This window comes from Aulonocara sp. 'chitande type north' Nkhata Bay, linkage group LG7 (assembly GCF_057382095.1).
Source record: "Aulonocara sp. 'chitande type north' Nkhata Bay isolate Kocher_YH1m ecotype deep benthic linkage group LG7, A_spYH_male_GT1.1, whole genome shotgun sequence".
NCBI lineage: Eukaryota > Metazoa > Chordata > Actinopteri > Cichliformes > Cichlidae > Aulonocara > Aulonocara sp. 'chitande type north' Nkhata Bay.
This window is the reverse complement of record NC_141350.1, coordinates 15,769,789-15,786,713: the sequence shown is the minus strand read 5'-3', so window position 1 is coordinate 15,786,713 and position 16,925 is coordinate 15,769,789. Positions and strand designations below refer to the sequence as shown.

The 16,925-nt window shown below is 40.9% G+C and overlaps 1 protein-coding gene across 1 annotated transcript; it reads right to left on the bottom strand.

Annotated features, from left to right (window-relative positions):
- Positions 1 to 1,092: 1,092 nt before the first annotated feature.
- Positions 1,093 to 7,577, bottom strand: sqor (sulfide quinone oxidoreductase). Its single transcript, XM_086299006.1, has 10 exons — positions 7,408 to 7,577; positions 6,581 to 6,785; positions 6,236 to 6,406; positions 6,042 to 6,095; positions 5,744 to 5,938; positions 5,418 to 5,627; positions 5,038 to 5,221; positions 1,636 to 1,703; positions 1,338 to 1,516; positions 1,093 to 1,251 (listed from the first exon to the last, which is right to left on the bottom strand). The coding sequence occupies exons 2-10, from the start codon at positions 6,776 to 6,778 to the stop codon at positions 1,194 to 1,196; spliced, it is 1,317 nt and encodes a 438-aa protein (XP_086155132.1). The 5' UTR covers positions 6,779 to 6,785; positions 7,408 to 7,577; the 3' UTR covers positions 1,093 to 1,193.
- Positions 7,578 to 16,925: the final 9,348 nt, after the last annotated feature.

Here is a 16,925-nt window from a genome sequence, read left to right as displayed (position 1 = left end):
AAAACAGATGATTCAGATTATGCAAAAGTGCTATCGAAAGTGTCTTCCTCTGAGAGCCTATCATATTCTTATTTCAGAGGACATACGGGCAATTTTACACAAGTGTGCAATTAAATTTTGGCCTCCCTCCCGTGTCTGAAAACCGCTTTTCAGATTTAACCATTTCAAATCAAAGCTGCTCATTAAAGTCCAATACTGTAATTTTATAAAGTAATAATTAATGCAATAACAAAACAATTCATTTGTTGTTTCATATTATCCTGCAATAACAGTCTGACGTGAGGTTTCATATGCTTCAGTCATTTTAATGATTATAGGATTTTTTTTTGTTTTAATACAATGAAGCTAGCGTTGACTGTACAGCCACCAAGATGTTTTCGCCTCAGTTGAGAACTAATTAAAAAAAAAAAAAAAATCATCATCATGTACAAAACTCTACTTCAGACACTGACGTCTAAATGCAAGAAAAAGCACTTGTTGTAGCCTGCATGTTAATGTTCAAACACCCCAAATGGCAAATCCTACACAATGTGTGGTAGCTTGATTAGTTTAAAACTCTAAAAAAAGCCAAAGACTTGAACACATCTCACGCACAATGACTAAACTGTACACATGTGCACGGTTTTAAATGTAGCAATCTAGGAAAGAGTAATATTTATATGCTGTGCTTAAAGGCTACCCTGAAATAATCTGAATTTAGAGTTGGTTTTTTAATGTCACTATATAAAATTTGCCAATGCCGACCAACTATAACTGAAAAAAACAAAACAACAACAAAACAAAACACCAGAGGTGTGGAGTAAGAGTGTTCTACAAACTTGTTCTCGGTCCCTATAAAAGCCCCATCTCTGGCTTATGAAAGCATCTCGACCGGCCATTCATTGGGCTGTCAAAAGTACCAATAAACAAAAAAAACAAACAAACCCCAAAACAAAAAACCCCAAAAAACAAACAAAAAAACCCACAAAAAAAAAAAAACAGCTGATCTATGAGCAGTTTAGACCCACTCCATCATTCCAGTCGTTTAATTCCACAGTAATATCAAAAACGCTACTTAAATGAGCTTTTCTGTGAGACCGATTAATCATGATGTTCAAAACATTCACATTACTCCTTTATCCATATGCGTGTGCACCCTTGGGTAGATGATTACACAATGAATTTCCTTTCAGATTCAAACTGAAGATGAGGTTTCATTTCATCCCAAGATGCATGATTTTCCTGTAAGGTCCCGGTCCACCCCACAGCCCCCTGTCGTGAGACAAATAAAGACAAAGCTGTTGTTGTAGCGGCTTAACTGCTGCTAATTAACTGCTGTTAATTAACTGTAAACATACCTAAGAAGCCCATGCCAATAGAGGTGAGGCATCACATCTGTTTTCATGTGGTACATTAATCGCCTCTCCTTGGCTTGGTTGAAGGGGAACGTTTCCAGCGGTTGTCCGTTGTAGTCGAACTCTGCCAGGATTACTGTGTTGTAGCTTGTGACCAAGGGACATGAAGTATACCCATCATACTAAATAAACAAGAAAAGGACAGATTATCAGTTTGTGTGTTTTTCAGTAGACGTATTTCCTAAGAAGCAGCTTTACCATATAGAAAATTAAACACATGAATCATAGCTGTCACACTTACCTTCTTATCTGGTTTTTCTTTTTTCAATATTTTGCTGATAGTTCGGCTCAAGACGGCAGACTGTGCCGCTAAAAACAAACAAACAAAAAGAGTTTAAATTCTGCTTATATCCAACAGGTCCTTATTCGATAAACTGAATTACACCAGCATGTTTATCTTGGTCAAGTTTGCTGGAAGCTGTTGTAGGTCCTAAAATGCACACCATCATTGAGGTGACCTGCACATACTGACAAATACAAAGCTCAACCAAAAACAAAAGTCACATTTTGTTGGACTATCTTTAGCTCTGATAAGCTTGTGCAACACCACAACGTTCATTTCCATCCAGAGTTACATTCCTTTTTTTGTAAAGAGCTTCCATTGATGATGGGATTAAACTGTTCTCCAGCACATCCTGAACATCTAGACTTTGTTGTGGCCAATCCAGGGCAAACAATGTCTCATGCTCCCTCAACCACTGTTCTACAATTTGAGCCAAATAAATTGTTTCCATTTTTAAGTATGTAGAAGAAAATATGCCATTGATGGAAAAGCCTGGTCATTCAGTCTTTACTTTTGGACACACAATGTTGCTGAAACTGACCAACTGAAGCAACCCCAGATCACCACACTGCCCCCACGGACTTTTACAGCAGGCACCAAACAAGATAAGTGAATCACTTCATCCACCGATCTTCTTACCCTGTCATACCTGTTGCTCTGGATCAGGGCAAATCCAGTTCAGACCACCTGGGCCTTGCCCATTGCTCTAGAGTCCAACCTCTATTCTGATTTGCAAACTGAAGGTCCCCCAGTCATACGTGGTTTTCTTAAAGCTACACAGCCATTTAGTCAGAATCGCTTGATTTTGCGTTACACTTTGTGTGTGGAAATGCTTTTACCCTGACTGTTAAACATAGCTGTGAGTTTTACTCTTGGTTTTTACCTTCATCAATGAGGTTATTTTTCTCGGTAGAACCTTTGCGTGTTATCAGTCTGTCTGTAAACACATTAGCTCAGAAAGGTTTTGAATGTATTCTGATAAAACTTTGTAGGGGTGTAGAGTGGGGTCATGTTAACAAACCATTAAAATTTTGCTTCCATCCACTAAGGTCAACTTAATGATTTATTGTCTGTGAAGGTTCTCAGTGATTTATTGGTTGAAAATTGATAAAATGCCTTAAAATCTAGAATCTATGATTCTTACAATTTGGTGTGCATTATTGATATATAGAACCCTACTGTATAAAGACTTAAAATATGTCACTTTTGACCTCTCCTTAATAGTTTGATCTGAAAGTCAAAGTGATAATACTACAAAGAACCATTTAAAACTATGTTTCTTACTGCCATAGAAGCTTATAGGGAACGATATACGGGGACTATTCAGCTATTAAGCAACTTGAGGGTGGGTCCATTTCTTAAATGGGAATTAAAGCCTGAAGTGAAGTACACACAGGAAGTGATTACATCAGAGAGTCAAGAACATTTAGTTGACATCAAGGCATAATGACCTGTGGCGATGCAAAGTGGGCAGGCCACGAGTCAAAGTCTCAACTCTGAGGCGTTCGGAGGTCTTTGTTACAAAATAAGAAATGTGGCAGAAGAATAAAAGACTTCAAACATAGCAAGCAGCATGTAAGGCTACTGTGCTCTCTGACTTCATTAGCCTCAACTAAATTTAACAAGTTCAGGCAGCTTGTTAAAACATCTGAACCAATCAGAAGCCAGAGATGCTTACAGCAGTTACTGTTCCAAATTAAGCAAACAGCGATGAAAGTTTTGAGCTCTTATCCTAAAGAAGACTACAGCAAAATCTGAAGCATTTATAGTTAGTGATCTGTTGTTCAAGTGCGTCCATTGTGTATGCCTTCGACCTGTACACCCAGAAGACAGCATAGAGTAGATTCATATTCACTAGATCACGTTCCCAGAAACGCAGTGGCTCTGAACCTAAGATTTAACTATAAATATGAAACTTGTTCACCTTGTGTAGCATTTTACCGACACACTTCCCTCCAGATCAAACTTCACCCAAGGACAGACAGATGGACTGACCGGCAGATAATGTCAACACTACAACTGTTAGAGGGGCTAAAAACAGCCACATCCTCTAGACTGAAAAAAGAAAAGCAGTGAGCGATACATTTACAAAGGTATACACTCGCTTCAGGCTGCATACCCCACCATGACTAAGCAAAAACATGTTTTACACACACACACACACACACACACACACACACACACACACACACACACACACACACACACACACGACAAAAACAGAGGAACTCTTTGTAGAACTCTATTGGTAAAGTTGGCTGAGCAACAAAGCAGGACACTCCTCTGTTATGGATTCAAACATCACTTTAACAGAAATGCTCTTCACAGGAAAACCTTCCAGAAGGACAACAGTATAGTACCCCAGCTACACAGAAGTGACTCTCAGTAAAAAGCCATTAGACAGCTTTGTAAAGTATGCCATAGAGCTTTTAAAGAACTCCAAACTGAACTATCCAGTCAGAAGTGAACAGACCATGTATTTAACACTCGGCCGCTGCTCATCACCGACTCATATCAGCCTTAATGCCAGCACGTCTCAGCCTGGTTGGAGCTGAAGGAAGGAAAGCAGCCAAAACCAGTTCCAGAGCACAGCAACCGAACACTAAGATGAAGAGTCAAGTTTCTGCACGACAATGCCCTGAATGATACAAACAAGACAAATCTGGAGTGGCTTCAGGACATGTCCGACTCTGCCTGATTAGTCCAGTCCAAACGTGGGCTTAAAACACCCGAGAACATCTGTTCACGTAATCCTTTTATCGCGTGTGACCGTGGCAGGATGATCCAGGAAGAATAGCTAACCTGGAAATCTGTCTCCACACTGAAAAATGAAACTACTGCACCACAAAGTGTGGGTATTTTCCTTAAGTGATGAGACACGATATGTTAAATCTAAAGTCTGCGCTGAATTGCTTGAAATGTAGTTTATTATTAACAATGATTGCACTGGCTGCAACGACACAGGAAATCCAAAATTAGCCAAGTGTGCAGGATTAAAGCTTGTACTATCTGTTCATGCCAAATACAACCAAAAAAACAAAACAAAAAAGAAAACCTTCTTTGTGAAATGTAAGGATCCAATCAAACTCACAAAACGATACCTGACGCACTGACCAACCTACTAAAACAAGCAATGTCCCCACAGAAACAAATTCACTGGGTGTGGTGGTGTTTTATAGTCTTGTTCCAACAAATGATTGTGTAATACAGCAGATAGTAGCTTTAAAAAAAAAAATAAAAATGCAAAAACCCAACCAAAAGTCCAAGCAGGTCACACAAGAGGAAGCTGTGGAATGAATGAGCAGAGTTTTCCAGACTTCACTCGGCGCAACGATCAACCTAAGTGCACAACACACTTACCGACAGCCGCTCCGGTTTTGGATGTGGGAAGGTTGGTGCAGTCTCCGATCCCAAACACGTTTGGATACTTGGTATGTTGGAGAGTTTCTTTGTTCAGATCCAACCAGCCGATCTCGTCGGCCAGCGGACTGCCTTTAATCACCGAGCTGGGTCCCATTGGTGGTGTAACATGAAGCATTTCATACTTAAAAAAAAAATTAATTAAAAAAAATTCTGGTTATTCTGGGGTTTCTTTTTCAAATATTTTATATATTAAGATGCAAAAAGAGAAAATGTGTAGCCTAAAAGGTTGTAACCCCCCCAAACAAACACCCTTTTTATCAGTACTTAAAAAGAACATTTATACATGAAACAAAAGTGAAAGTTGCTGTTACAGTTACCTCGATAACTTTGGTTTCCCCTGGTTTGTCAAGATTTTCAAACACAGCTTCTTGCTTATCTGCGCGCACTTCAATCAGGTTGTGCCTCAGGTTAATCTGTAGGTCACGCTTTTTCACAATCTCCCACAGTGAGTCCGCGTATTTCTTTACCCCAAAGATCACAGGCAATGATGTGTTATAGATCACATTGGCTTTTGCCCTTTTGCCCGTCTTCAGTTGAAGCAGAAAAAACAAAACAAAAACCACTCATCAAATTTGGAAAAAAAAAAAAAAAAAAATCACATTTGATTTTTTGTCTCTTGAATAGATCTCAAAGATTCAAGTACCTTCCTGAGGTAGGCGTCTGACAGGTACATGATCTTTTGTGGCGCTCCAGCACATTTCACAGGAGTATTTGGGAAAGTGAACACAGCATTGCCCTCTTTGAAATCCTGCAATGCTTTCCACGTTTTCTCCACAGTTTGGACAGAGTAGTTAGAGCCAATTTTTGGGTGCTCAAACCCCTCTGGGAGTCCTTTGATCTACAAGTAAAAACAACAGCAAAAAAGTATGAGTATAAATCTCTTAAGATGTAAATTGGCAGAGGCTGATTAAACAAATGGGAAAAAAACCCTGTGATTTCACCTTCTCATAATGGAGCTCTAAACCAAGCGCCACAATCAAATATTCATACGAGATCTGTAGGGAGAAAACGAGTTTATGTCAGGTCTTTAAAATAATATTCAGCTTCTCTCTCTCTCACACACACACGCACACAGAGACAGATCACGTGTTTTTAAGCCATTTTATAACTTTACAGTTTCCTGTTGCAAACTTACTTCAGTCCCGTCAGCTGTGCGTACAGTATTTGTCTCTGGGTTAATTTCCTGAACCTTAGATTTCACCCATTTCACTCCAGATGGCATAAGACTCGCAGTGGGACGGCTTGAGGACGCTACAGTCTTTGCACCAGCACCAACCAGGGTCCATATTGGCTGATAGTAGTGGATCTGAAAAACACTTTTTTTTTTAATAAAAAAAACTTTGTTGACACAAGCTTGCGTGCAAGTTTCCTTTCAAGGTTTGAAGCACAGAAATGTAAACAGGAAGTCACGGATGAAATGAATGAAAGCCTAAATCTGCAGTGGGTGCTGGGTTACTGTGATCCTCTAGTGTGTCCTTACCTCGCTGGGCTCCACCAAAGCTACATTCTCTGCTCCCACCAGCCTCTTCATCCGGGAGCTCATTGCGATACCGCCAGTTCCTCCTCCCAGCACAAGCATTTTGTAATGCTGTTTGGCAGAGGCAGGGCTGCTTGTGTGAAACTGAGAGATAGCAATGCCCCTCGGGTGGCACTGCTTGAGATGACGCAGTGCAGCCATCCTGTGTCTGAACCATAAACACAGGTCGTTTTAGATCAGCCTCAGCTACACTGTCTGGGGTTAGTGCAAAAACATGACAATCTCTACTTTCTGCTTTGCTGTTTCCCATTAGCTAGAAAGTAAAGAGCTTAGCCGGATACAGGAATGGCTGGTGGAAATAAAACAAGCAGGATTTCAAACTCTCATCACATGTCTGATCATTATTTGTTATTTGCTAATCAGCCCAAATATCTAGTGTGAGGTCATGATTTTGATTTTGTGGGTTTTATCTGTGGTTCTACCCACAAGTATTGTAACACAGGCGCCCACCAGGCCACACAAACAAACATAAACAAACAAACAAACAAAAAACCCCACACAGTGTGCGATACCATAACATTTAACGGTGCTTTAAAGTAACAGGTCCAAAGAAGCTGTACACTGCACCACCACCTCAGAGCTGTTACGCCAAAACAAACGTGAACACAGGTGTCATCTATCCGGGTCCAAGCACAGTCTGAACTCAAGGCAGTGCTGCTGCTGTTGCATGCTGCGTAACAAGCTGGCACCCGCACAATCATTCCAACACAGACAGAGAGCTGATAACGTGGTGCTCAGGTACACAAGTACGTCAATAAGCACAGGCCTACCTCAGCAGGAGCGCTGTCAACCTTCCGTGTTAATGTCCGTTTAGGCGGAATGCTCTTAGGCTGGGAACAAGTCCGTCTGACCTAATTTCTAATTTCCTCTCAGTGAAGAAGGTACCAGTGCCGCTTTCAAGCCCTACCCGCTGCCCAATTGCAGTTGGCACCTCCGGTCCCGCCCACTCCAGGCGAGTCACCAATCACAATCGACTTTTTTTAACCGTCAGTTTAAAACTCTAGTGTTAGCTTCTACAGCCACTGTAGCCTAATTAAACTAAATGCATCAGAATAGATTATTGTGGGTATTTTGGCAAACGGGGTAACGTATATCCCAAAAGTTTAGACTTTTTTTAAGTGTTACATTGTTTTCCTGTGCTGTCGAAATCTGACACTCTACTTTACTAACTTTGGCCTGAAAGCACCTCAGTGTGGGCGGGTTGGGGACATGCCCGCCCCGCCTGCACGTAGTCGGCCGGGAAAGCACTATTTACGGTACAAACTGTGACTTGTACGTGCTACCCGTTGAGCCGGTGATGGACCAGCAATGTATTTGTTACGTGATGTGCGAGAATGCTTTTATTATTAATAAAGTCATCTGTGACATCTCTGTTACTGTAGGCTTCTAGTAGTACTATACGAGTTTGCCCTTTAAACCATCAACATGCTGTAGGTTTGTTGTTTATGGCTGGTCATTTTCCTGTGTGCACGCCCGCAGATTCTTATCACGTAAACTGCTCAGCAGATAAAACGTATAAGCTGGAGGGTTATGTTTATATAAAGGTTAAATTTGGTGCAAAAAGCCTACAACGAAAAGTTTTCAGCATTATCATCATGACTGTGCTTGTTTTGTATTCATCAAACTGGTTTTACTGCTTCAGATGTCACCCCCATGTACCATCTGCTTTTGGACCATGTGTCTATAAACCAGTCCAAAGTTTAAATGATGAAAGTTCACTTGTAATTTTCAGCGTTCGCTTCACTCTTTTAAGGAGTGTTGTATGGAGTTCATATGCTACAGGTGGGATTTAGACGTGTCAGTACAGATATTGCAATAAAAACAAACTTTTTGAAAGCAGTTGACACATAGTCTTAGCAGACATCCAGAGTCTCAGTAAACACATCCATCAAAGCCTCTTCAAGCAAGAATAATAGATTTTTACACATTTAACAAATGCTATAACTAAGGTTTTTCATCCATCCATCCATTCTCCAATTCAGGATGGGGTATGGGGCTGGAGCCAATCTCAGCTGTCATGGGGCAAGAGACAGAATACACCCTGGACAGGTGACCAGTCTGGTACAGGGCCAGCACAAACAGAGAGACACGCTGACATTCACACCTATAGTCAGTTTTTGGAATCAACAATGAGTGTAACCTAGAGAGTACCATATAAAGATCTAAATGATCATGTCACATTTTACCTCTGACCTCTCCTTCAAGGTCAGTCGACTGATCTGAAGGTCAAAGTGATAATAATGCTATAGAGCAACTTCAATTAAATTTTCTTACTGCCATTGTTTGTATTGACAACAAGCATATAAGAAATGATATATATGGAGATTCTAAATATCACGTAACATTTGACCTCTGACCTCACTTTTATGTTTCACACCTGCCTTTCTTTAAAGTTGATCCCAAATTGTTAAATCTTTAAAGAAAACGTTATCAAGCGGAAGAGATTGAGCTGCTTAGTTTGAAACATACTGTATATTACATAATATAATATATTTTTTCCAAACTTTAGTTTTCATTTGTATTCTACTTGACTAGAATGCTTTAGTTGTCTGAAAATGTTTAGCTTTAGTTGAGTTTTTATCACCACACAGTCACCTCGCAGGCTGGAGCCTATCCCGACTGTTATATTGTGAGAGACAGAGTACACCCTGGACAGGTCGCTTGTCTGGTGCAGTGCCAACACATAGACCGACAACCATTCGCGCTGGCGTTCATACCTACAGTCAGTTTTTAGAATCCCCAATTAACGTAACTCCCATGCACTCCCTTTGAACTGTGGTAGGAAGCCAGAGAACTTGAACCCACGCAGACACGGGGAGAACATGCAAACTAAACACAGAAAGGCCCCAGCCTGGATTCTAACCCAGGAACATCTTGCTGTGAGTGCTAAACACCACACCACTGTGTCACCCTTCACTCAAACAAATATTTATGACCCGAATGCTGACTGTAAGTAATTTTATTACAAGTAATTTTGTTAAATAAGTACAATATAAAAGAAACATACATTTAATGGAATCTGGATAAAGGAAATTTACATGACTGACATACATTCAACCTACACTACGCAAAATTTGCCACTGTAATAACCTTGGTTATGTCTCTCCGAGCTCCTTGATCCCTTTCTAATGAGAGCATCAGGTGCTTTTAGTCCCTGTAGGGTCGACCTCGCCTTCTGCACACCTGTTTTGTGTTATGCAGTACAGGAACACTGTGTTTTAAGCAGTGCACATATGGTGTGATATCGTTTTAAAAACTAAAGATGTTCAGCGGTGAAGACAATGACTGTTAAAACAGTTTCACATTACTTACGTAGAGTATTATTTAACCGGAGCTTGTGCTTTCTAGCATTTAGTCTGTTTTGCTTTATTTGAAAGGTTGATGCAACAGAGGGTGCACCTCTGTGTTGCACTCATTGTGCTGTAGTTTGCCATGCATTCATGTTCTAATAAAGAAGTCCTCAGTAAACGAGACAGCATTTGGGCGAGGTGCCAAGTGGCACTTCAGTTTACACCTTTAGAAATATTGCTTGATTAAAACAGGAGTGGTGTCTGGAAGCTCACGGCTTGCGTTAGTGTAGAAAGTCTAATGTTGAGATAATGGTGTGACTCTTAAACTGCCCAACCCTGTTCTCTAAATGACAAAAAACCCCATTATTTCCTAATCAGTAGGGATGATTTTCTTTCGTCATTTTAGCCTTTTTGGCCAGGGTGAAGGAAGTATCTGCCATCAAACAAGAAGACAGCCATGTAACTACACCCCTAGCCCTGCTACACTGGCAGGGCTAGGGGCCAGGACTCTCCTCTTCGGGTTTTTGGGGGATGCTGCTAACTCCGGGTCCGATAACAGGCACCACACCCGCAGTAGATGTGCTCGGTGTGAGGTCTCGCAGCAAGCGACTTTTAACAAAATGCTATACGTCGCCAGGTGTTTCATCAGTTTCGAGGAGTTACCTCCTTTGCACAGTATCACCTTAAAGCACTTGTTGCAGGCTGCTGAGTTTGCATCTTTTGCTGTGAAGTACAGCCAGACTTTGACCGCTTTACCTTGGGCATTTTTAATCTGTAGCTCTGCTCTAAAAGAACGTACGTACCTACTTGGGCCCGCCTGCGCTTGCAAAGGTGAAATGATTGGCTAGAATCCAAAGTGTATGACGTTTTAGGAAAAAAAAGCACCGAAATGTGCGCTGCTTTTCGGTCTGGTTACTACCGTTTATGTCCATTACCCATCCCTACTAATCAGCAATGTCACAAATGTTTAAATCTAATCTAGAGTGGTTATAGTTGGTCTGCCTAAACTAACAATCCAACAGATAAATAGTCACCTGACCTACACAACTCAGCATTAACCCACATGATTAGAAAACACTACTGTCCTCCCAGTTGTCTGTGTTAACTGTAAAGGACATTTATTTTTTTATTTCCTGCAATTCATCTGGACTGTGCTCTTAAAAAAGTCGTTCTGACCTTCGTCCTCTTCCCCTCCATCTTAATATGGGATTAACTACGTGGTTGTGGGGGATCAGTTTACAAAGTTTATATCCACAACAGCACGCATGCCCAATTTAAAATCTTTCTGTGTAATGTGTGAAGAAAAAAAAGGATTACAGTTGCATTAACATTACTTTTTAAAAGTCCTTTGAATGCATTGTATAATGTTTCCTGCCGCTGGAACTTTATCCTATAAAAACATACTTTCCCATACAGTTACCTTGGCATTTCATTATGAAGACACATTTTTTTTAGTGTTTATTGGTGGATTTGGCTGTTATTCTGTTTTAAAAGTGTTGCTCACAGACATCAGACACTCGGTAGTTTATCAGTAGTCACTCACTGCTCACATGTAGGCATTGCTAAATTAATACAGTATTACAAATTTGCCATGTTTAATTGTTTTGAAATGGCTGCAGTCCGTAATGTTGAGAGGTTTTCCTAATATTTTGGCCACCCTATTTGTTTTCATGATGATCAAAATAATTACTTTAGCTGAGTGCCAAGTGCATATGGTATTTTCATGGCCTATACCAAATACTTAAAAACAATCAGTATTTAGACATAATTATTTTGTCAGCTAATATTTTATTTTGAAACCGAAAGGTGAAAAGCTCAAATTTATAAATTTTCTATTATTATTATTGTGTTTTCATGAATTTATACCTGTCAGACCCAGGGTTCGTGAGCAGTCTATGGACTTGTTAATGTTTGACGGTGTGTGTTTGGTGCTGCTGTCCCTTGTTTCCCTGTGTACTGGTGTGTGTGTGTGTGTGTGTGTGTGTGTGTGTGTGTGTGTGTGTGTGTGTGTGTGTGTGTGTGTGTGTGTGTGTGTGTGTGTTGGGGGTGTCCTGGTTTTCCTGGCACACCAGGCCTGGAGGGTTGTTCCTGTTGGAAGGCTGGCCACACCCAAGGAGGAGGATGACACACCTGCAGCTGATCTGGATCGTCGGGGGCACTACATAGCAGTGTGGCTGAGCGCTCGATGGTGGATTGTTGCGTGACTTCCCGTCAGTTTCTCAGCTACTGTGTGAAGTAAGTACTACCTGTGGCCCTCACACCGGTAGTCATGAAATGCTTTGAGAGACTAGTCCTTCAGCACATCAAGGATTACCTCCCCCCAGAATTCGACCCCCACCAGTTTGCATACCGTGCAAACAGATCCACAGAAGACGCCATCGCCACAGCTCTCCACGCTGTGCTGAGTCACCTAGAGCAGCGGCAAAGCTACGTCCGAATGCTCTTTGTGGACTACAGCTCAGCCTTTAATACAATCATCCCGGACATCCTCATCACCAAACTGGTCACTCTTGGCCTCCCTCCTCTCACATGTGCCTGGATAAAGGATTTCCTCACAAACCGGCCCCAGACTGTAAGACTCGGCCCTCATCTCTCCTCCACTCGCACACTGAGCACCGGCTCCCCACAGGGCTGTGTGCTGAGCCCCCTCTTGTATTCTCTCTACACCCACGACTGCAGTTCGACCCACAACAACACTCTCATCATCAAGTTTGCTGATGACACCACGGTAGTCGGACTCATCTCGAAGGGAGACGAGGCAGAGTACAGAGAGGAAGTCCTCAAGCTGGCAGCATGGTGTTCAGAAAACAACCTGGCACTGAACACTAAGAAAACCAAAGAGCTCATTGTTGACTTCAGGAGACACAACACCGACTTGGCCCCCCTCTACATCAACGGGGAGTGTGTGGAGAGGGTCCACACTTTCCGGTTCCTTGGTGTCCTCATCTCTGCTGACATCTCCTGGACAGGAAACATCTCAGCGGTCATCAAGAAGGCCCAACAGCGGCTGCACTTCCTGAGAGTCCTCAGGAAGTACAAGCTGAACTCCAACCTGCTGCTGACCTTCTACCGCTCGTCCATTGAGAGCCTGCTAACCTACTGCATCACGGTATGGTATGGCAGCTGCACCAAAGCAGATAGAGTGAGGCTTCAGAGTGTGGTCAAGACAGCACAAAAGATCATCGGCTGCCCTCTCCCCTCCCTGATGGACATTTATTCCTCCCGCTGCCTCAGCAGAGCAGCAAACATTATCAAGGACAGCTCCCACCCTGGCTTCAACATGTTCAGCCTGCTTCCCTCAGGGAAGCGCTACAGGTGCATCAACACAAAAACCCACAGACTCAAAAACAGTTTCTTCCCCAAAGCGATAACCACCCTGAACTCACACATGCACAGATAACACAGCCCCCCACTTCCCACTTCCTCTATGGACCACCACTGTGCAATACCAATTCTATGTGCAATAACTCAACTGTATATACATAACACTATTTATTACATGTTACTTACGTCTTGTATATTGTACATTTTATATATATATATATATATGTTTTTCCCTATGTTAATACTGTCCATATGTACATAGCGCTGCAGAACTGTACCCCCCCCCCAGCATGTTTACACTGAGTAGGAGATGCTCTGTATCTCATTGTACAACTGTATAGTGACAATAAAGGCATTCTATTCTATTCTATTCTATTCTATTCTATTCTACTCTGTGTAACGGTGTTCTGACAAAACGTCCTATCGTAAGTAGTTTATGCACATTTCTGCTGTCACAGAGTAATTCCAGCACAAATGTAACTAGGTATGACGGTTTGCCACGTAACTTTGCCCATCAGAGTGAGTATGCTTGTAGCTCACATTCATAAAGCCAGGACGGTTTGCCACTTCATTTTACCCGTTAAAGTATGCTTGTAGGTCACATTTACAAAGGTAGGATGGTTTGGCACTTAATTTTACCCGTCAGAGTATGTTTGTAGCTTATATTTACAAAGGTCGGTTCGCCACTGAATTTCGTGTTGTATGCGTAGAAACAAGGGGTAGGATGGTTTGTCAGGTAGAATGGATTCCCAGAACACCAGTACTCACGGGTGCCTTTGTGTGCGTTTCCCAGGAGGATTATCGGAAAGGAGGAAGCAGCGAACAGATTGTACACAGGGAACAGAGACACGGAGCACGGGCGCAGGGAGAAGACACGAAACGGGAGTCGGGAGCACAAGGGGATTTTTTGTTTGCCTTTTATTTTTTACTTAACTGTAAATAAAGACACCTTTGCATCGCACTAGTCCTGCATTTTGGGTTCTACTTTCCCATATCCCCACGGTCTGCAACCCCAGACTGTGACAATGTCCTTTGAGCTTTGTATGTAATTATGTCTTTTACAGTAATTTTAGAGATTTATGGTAACAGTGCAAACATAACATGTATGTGCTACATTAGCAGACAAATTGAAAGATGGCTAACAGTTATTTTATCTTTCAGATAAGATAACCGTCAGTATGGCAAACATACTGGACTACTAGATGCCATTTAGAGGATGAAGCAGGTGCAATAGTGCCACCTCTCTGTATAATTTATTTTTTATGGCTTGTTTGTTTTGAGCTTGAATTTCGCTTTCTTTGCTCCAGATGGCAGCCGCAGCACAATCAGCCCAACAGCACCAACCAGTATCAAAGCTGACTCACAGAAACCCTGACAATAAGAAATGACATCAGCTTAGTGCAGGAGCTTTTACCAACGCACCAGAGAGGGGCACTCCAACAAAGAATACACTCTGTAAACAACTGCAACCTCTCCAGCAAACTAAAGTCTGGATTAAACTGATTTATCTGTATAGTTCATTCACCCATGAATGAATAATTGAATAACTGTCTTAAAGTCACAACTTTTAAACTATTGATTTGTGATTCTGGTTACAAATTTCTTTGTCTTGCTGCACACAACATTTCATATTTAATGACTCGAGTTCATGTAGAAGAAATGAAGTCATTGTGAGTTAGAAAGAACATTCCTGTCATGAGGTAGAAGCTGAAATCAGTTTTGGCAAATTCACTTTTACATGTCTTTTATTTTACCAGTTAAAAAGTCTCTCTGAGATTAAGTCTTTTTCCAACTGAGATCTGGCTAAGACAGCAACGGATATTGAGACAAATATAAGATAACAGTTCTATCAGGATACAGAGCTTCTGACATTTGTCAGAACACAAGTCAGTCACTTCATCTCTGTGAGCAATGAATAAAGCTCACAACCATTTCACTTTTATCACAACATTACTGACTTTCTCCCTGTTGGAGTAAAAAGTGTTCAGACACTAAAAATTAAAATGTGAAGGATTTATTGAAACTTTACAGAACTGTTGAAATTAAGAAAAGCAAAAATGTGTATATGAATGTATACGCATCAGAAAACTGACAAAGAAAATATACATACAATCTGAGGACATAGTCCAGTAAAATCCAACGACAAACATTCAGTGGCCACTTTATTAGGTACACCTGTTCAACTGCTCAGTTATGCACATATGTCAGCAACTCAAAAGGTTAGGTTGGGGTTTAGGCACACGGATACGGTATTCAATTCAATTTTATTTATATAGTGCCAAATCACAACAAAAGTCGCCTCAAGGCGCTTCATATAATACGGTAAAGACAGAGCGTCAGAAGAAAGAAAGGTGACTCAACGTGGCATCGTTTTGATGCCAGACAGACTGGTTTGAGTATTTTACAAACTGTTGACCTTTGGGGGAAGTATCCAGCACAATTATCTCTGCCTCTTAATGTCAGAGGTCAGATGATAATGGCCAACCTACTTTAAGCTGATGATAGGAAGGCAAAAGTAATTCAGTCAAGCGCTCGTTACAAACAAGGTATGCAGAAGAGCTTCAATGGCTTCCACAGTCAACAGATCTCAGCAGAGCTGACAAATCTGCAGCAACCGTGTGATGTCTGGGGAATGTTTCCAGCATCTTGTTGAATCTAAGGCAACTCTGAAGGCAATAGGGGATTCAACCTTGTACTAGCATGACATGCCATGACACGCACCTGTGACATAAGACTGGTAGTACTGAACTCTGTTTGTTGCAACTAACCCTCATCTGAGAACGTATCTATATTTGCTATATTTCAGCTGAAGGACAGTTTCACTGGTGCCTCTGACAGAGCATTAAAGTGTATTGTTCTTACATATATGAAAAATGTTTGAGGTATTTTTATTGAAAACAGCGTGTTTTTAAAAACAATGAGAACGGCTAACGTAGGTGGGGGACTTCTGTGCTGAGAACTGCATAAAGAGTGGTGAGAATGACTTTTCTGCTGTGAGGATGGCATCAAAGTGATTGAGAAAAACGGTACTTTAGATCCCAGAGAAGATACAATAACACAGAGTCAGAAAGATACTTACAAAACAGGAAATAAACTTGACACAAAGCCTGTTTACTAAAACCTGCTAAATTTTATTATTACAATAAAAAGAAGAAAGAAACTGATTTTTTTTTAAATGCAACTGTAATGTTAGGTCTTAAAAATAATTAGGTATTAAAAACAATGAGATGAAGTTGGACAATAAACTAAAAATATAATGCAAAGTATGACTTGAGATTTTTTTTAAACAGTCACTTTTAATCTTTTTTCATTTCTTTATTGCTAGGTTTATTTATTGTCCATTGTATTCATCTTTTTTTATGTATTTTACTGACCTTTTAAAAACTGGTATTTCTTCTCATTTAACGTGTATTTTCTGTGTGTTATTACTGTCCTTTAACTGGAAAGCACTTTTGTCAACTATGTTGTTTCTTTTAAGTGCTCTGTGTAAGTGCTTTCCTTCGTACTACTAACTACTGGAAAAAATGCAAAGGTGGTAAAGGCAATAAAAGCATCTTAGATTAGATTTAGATAATTAAAACGAGGCTAGTGTTAAACAACAATAGCACTTATTACTGTTGGCTAAGTTTGGAAAAAGGTTGTTACCTTCCTGTTTAGCTCTTTTTCACTTGGTT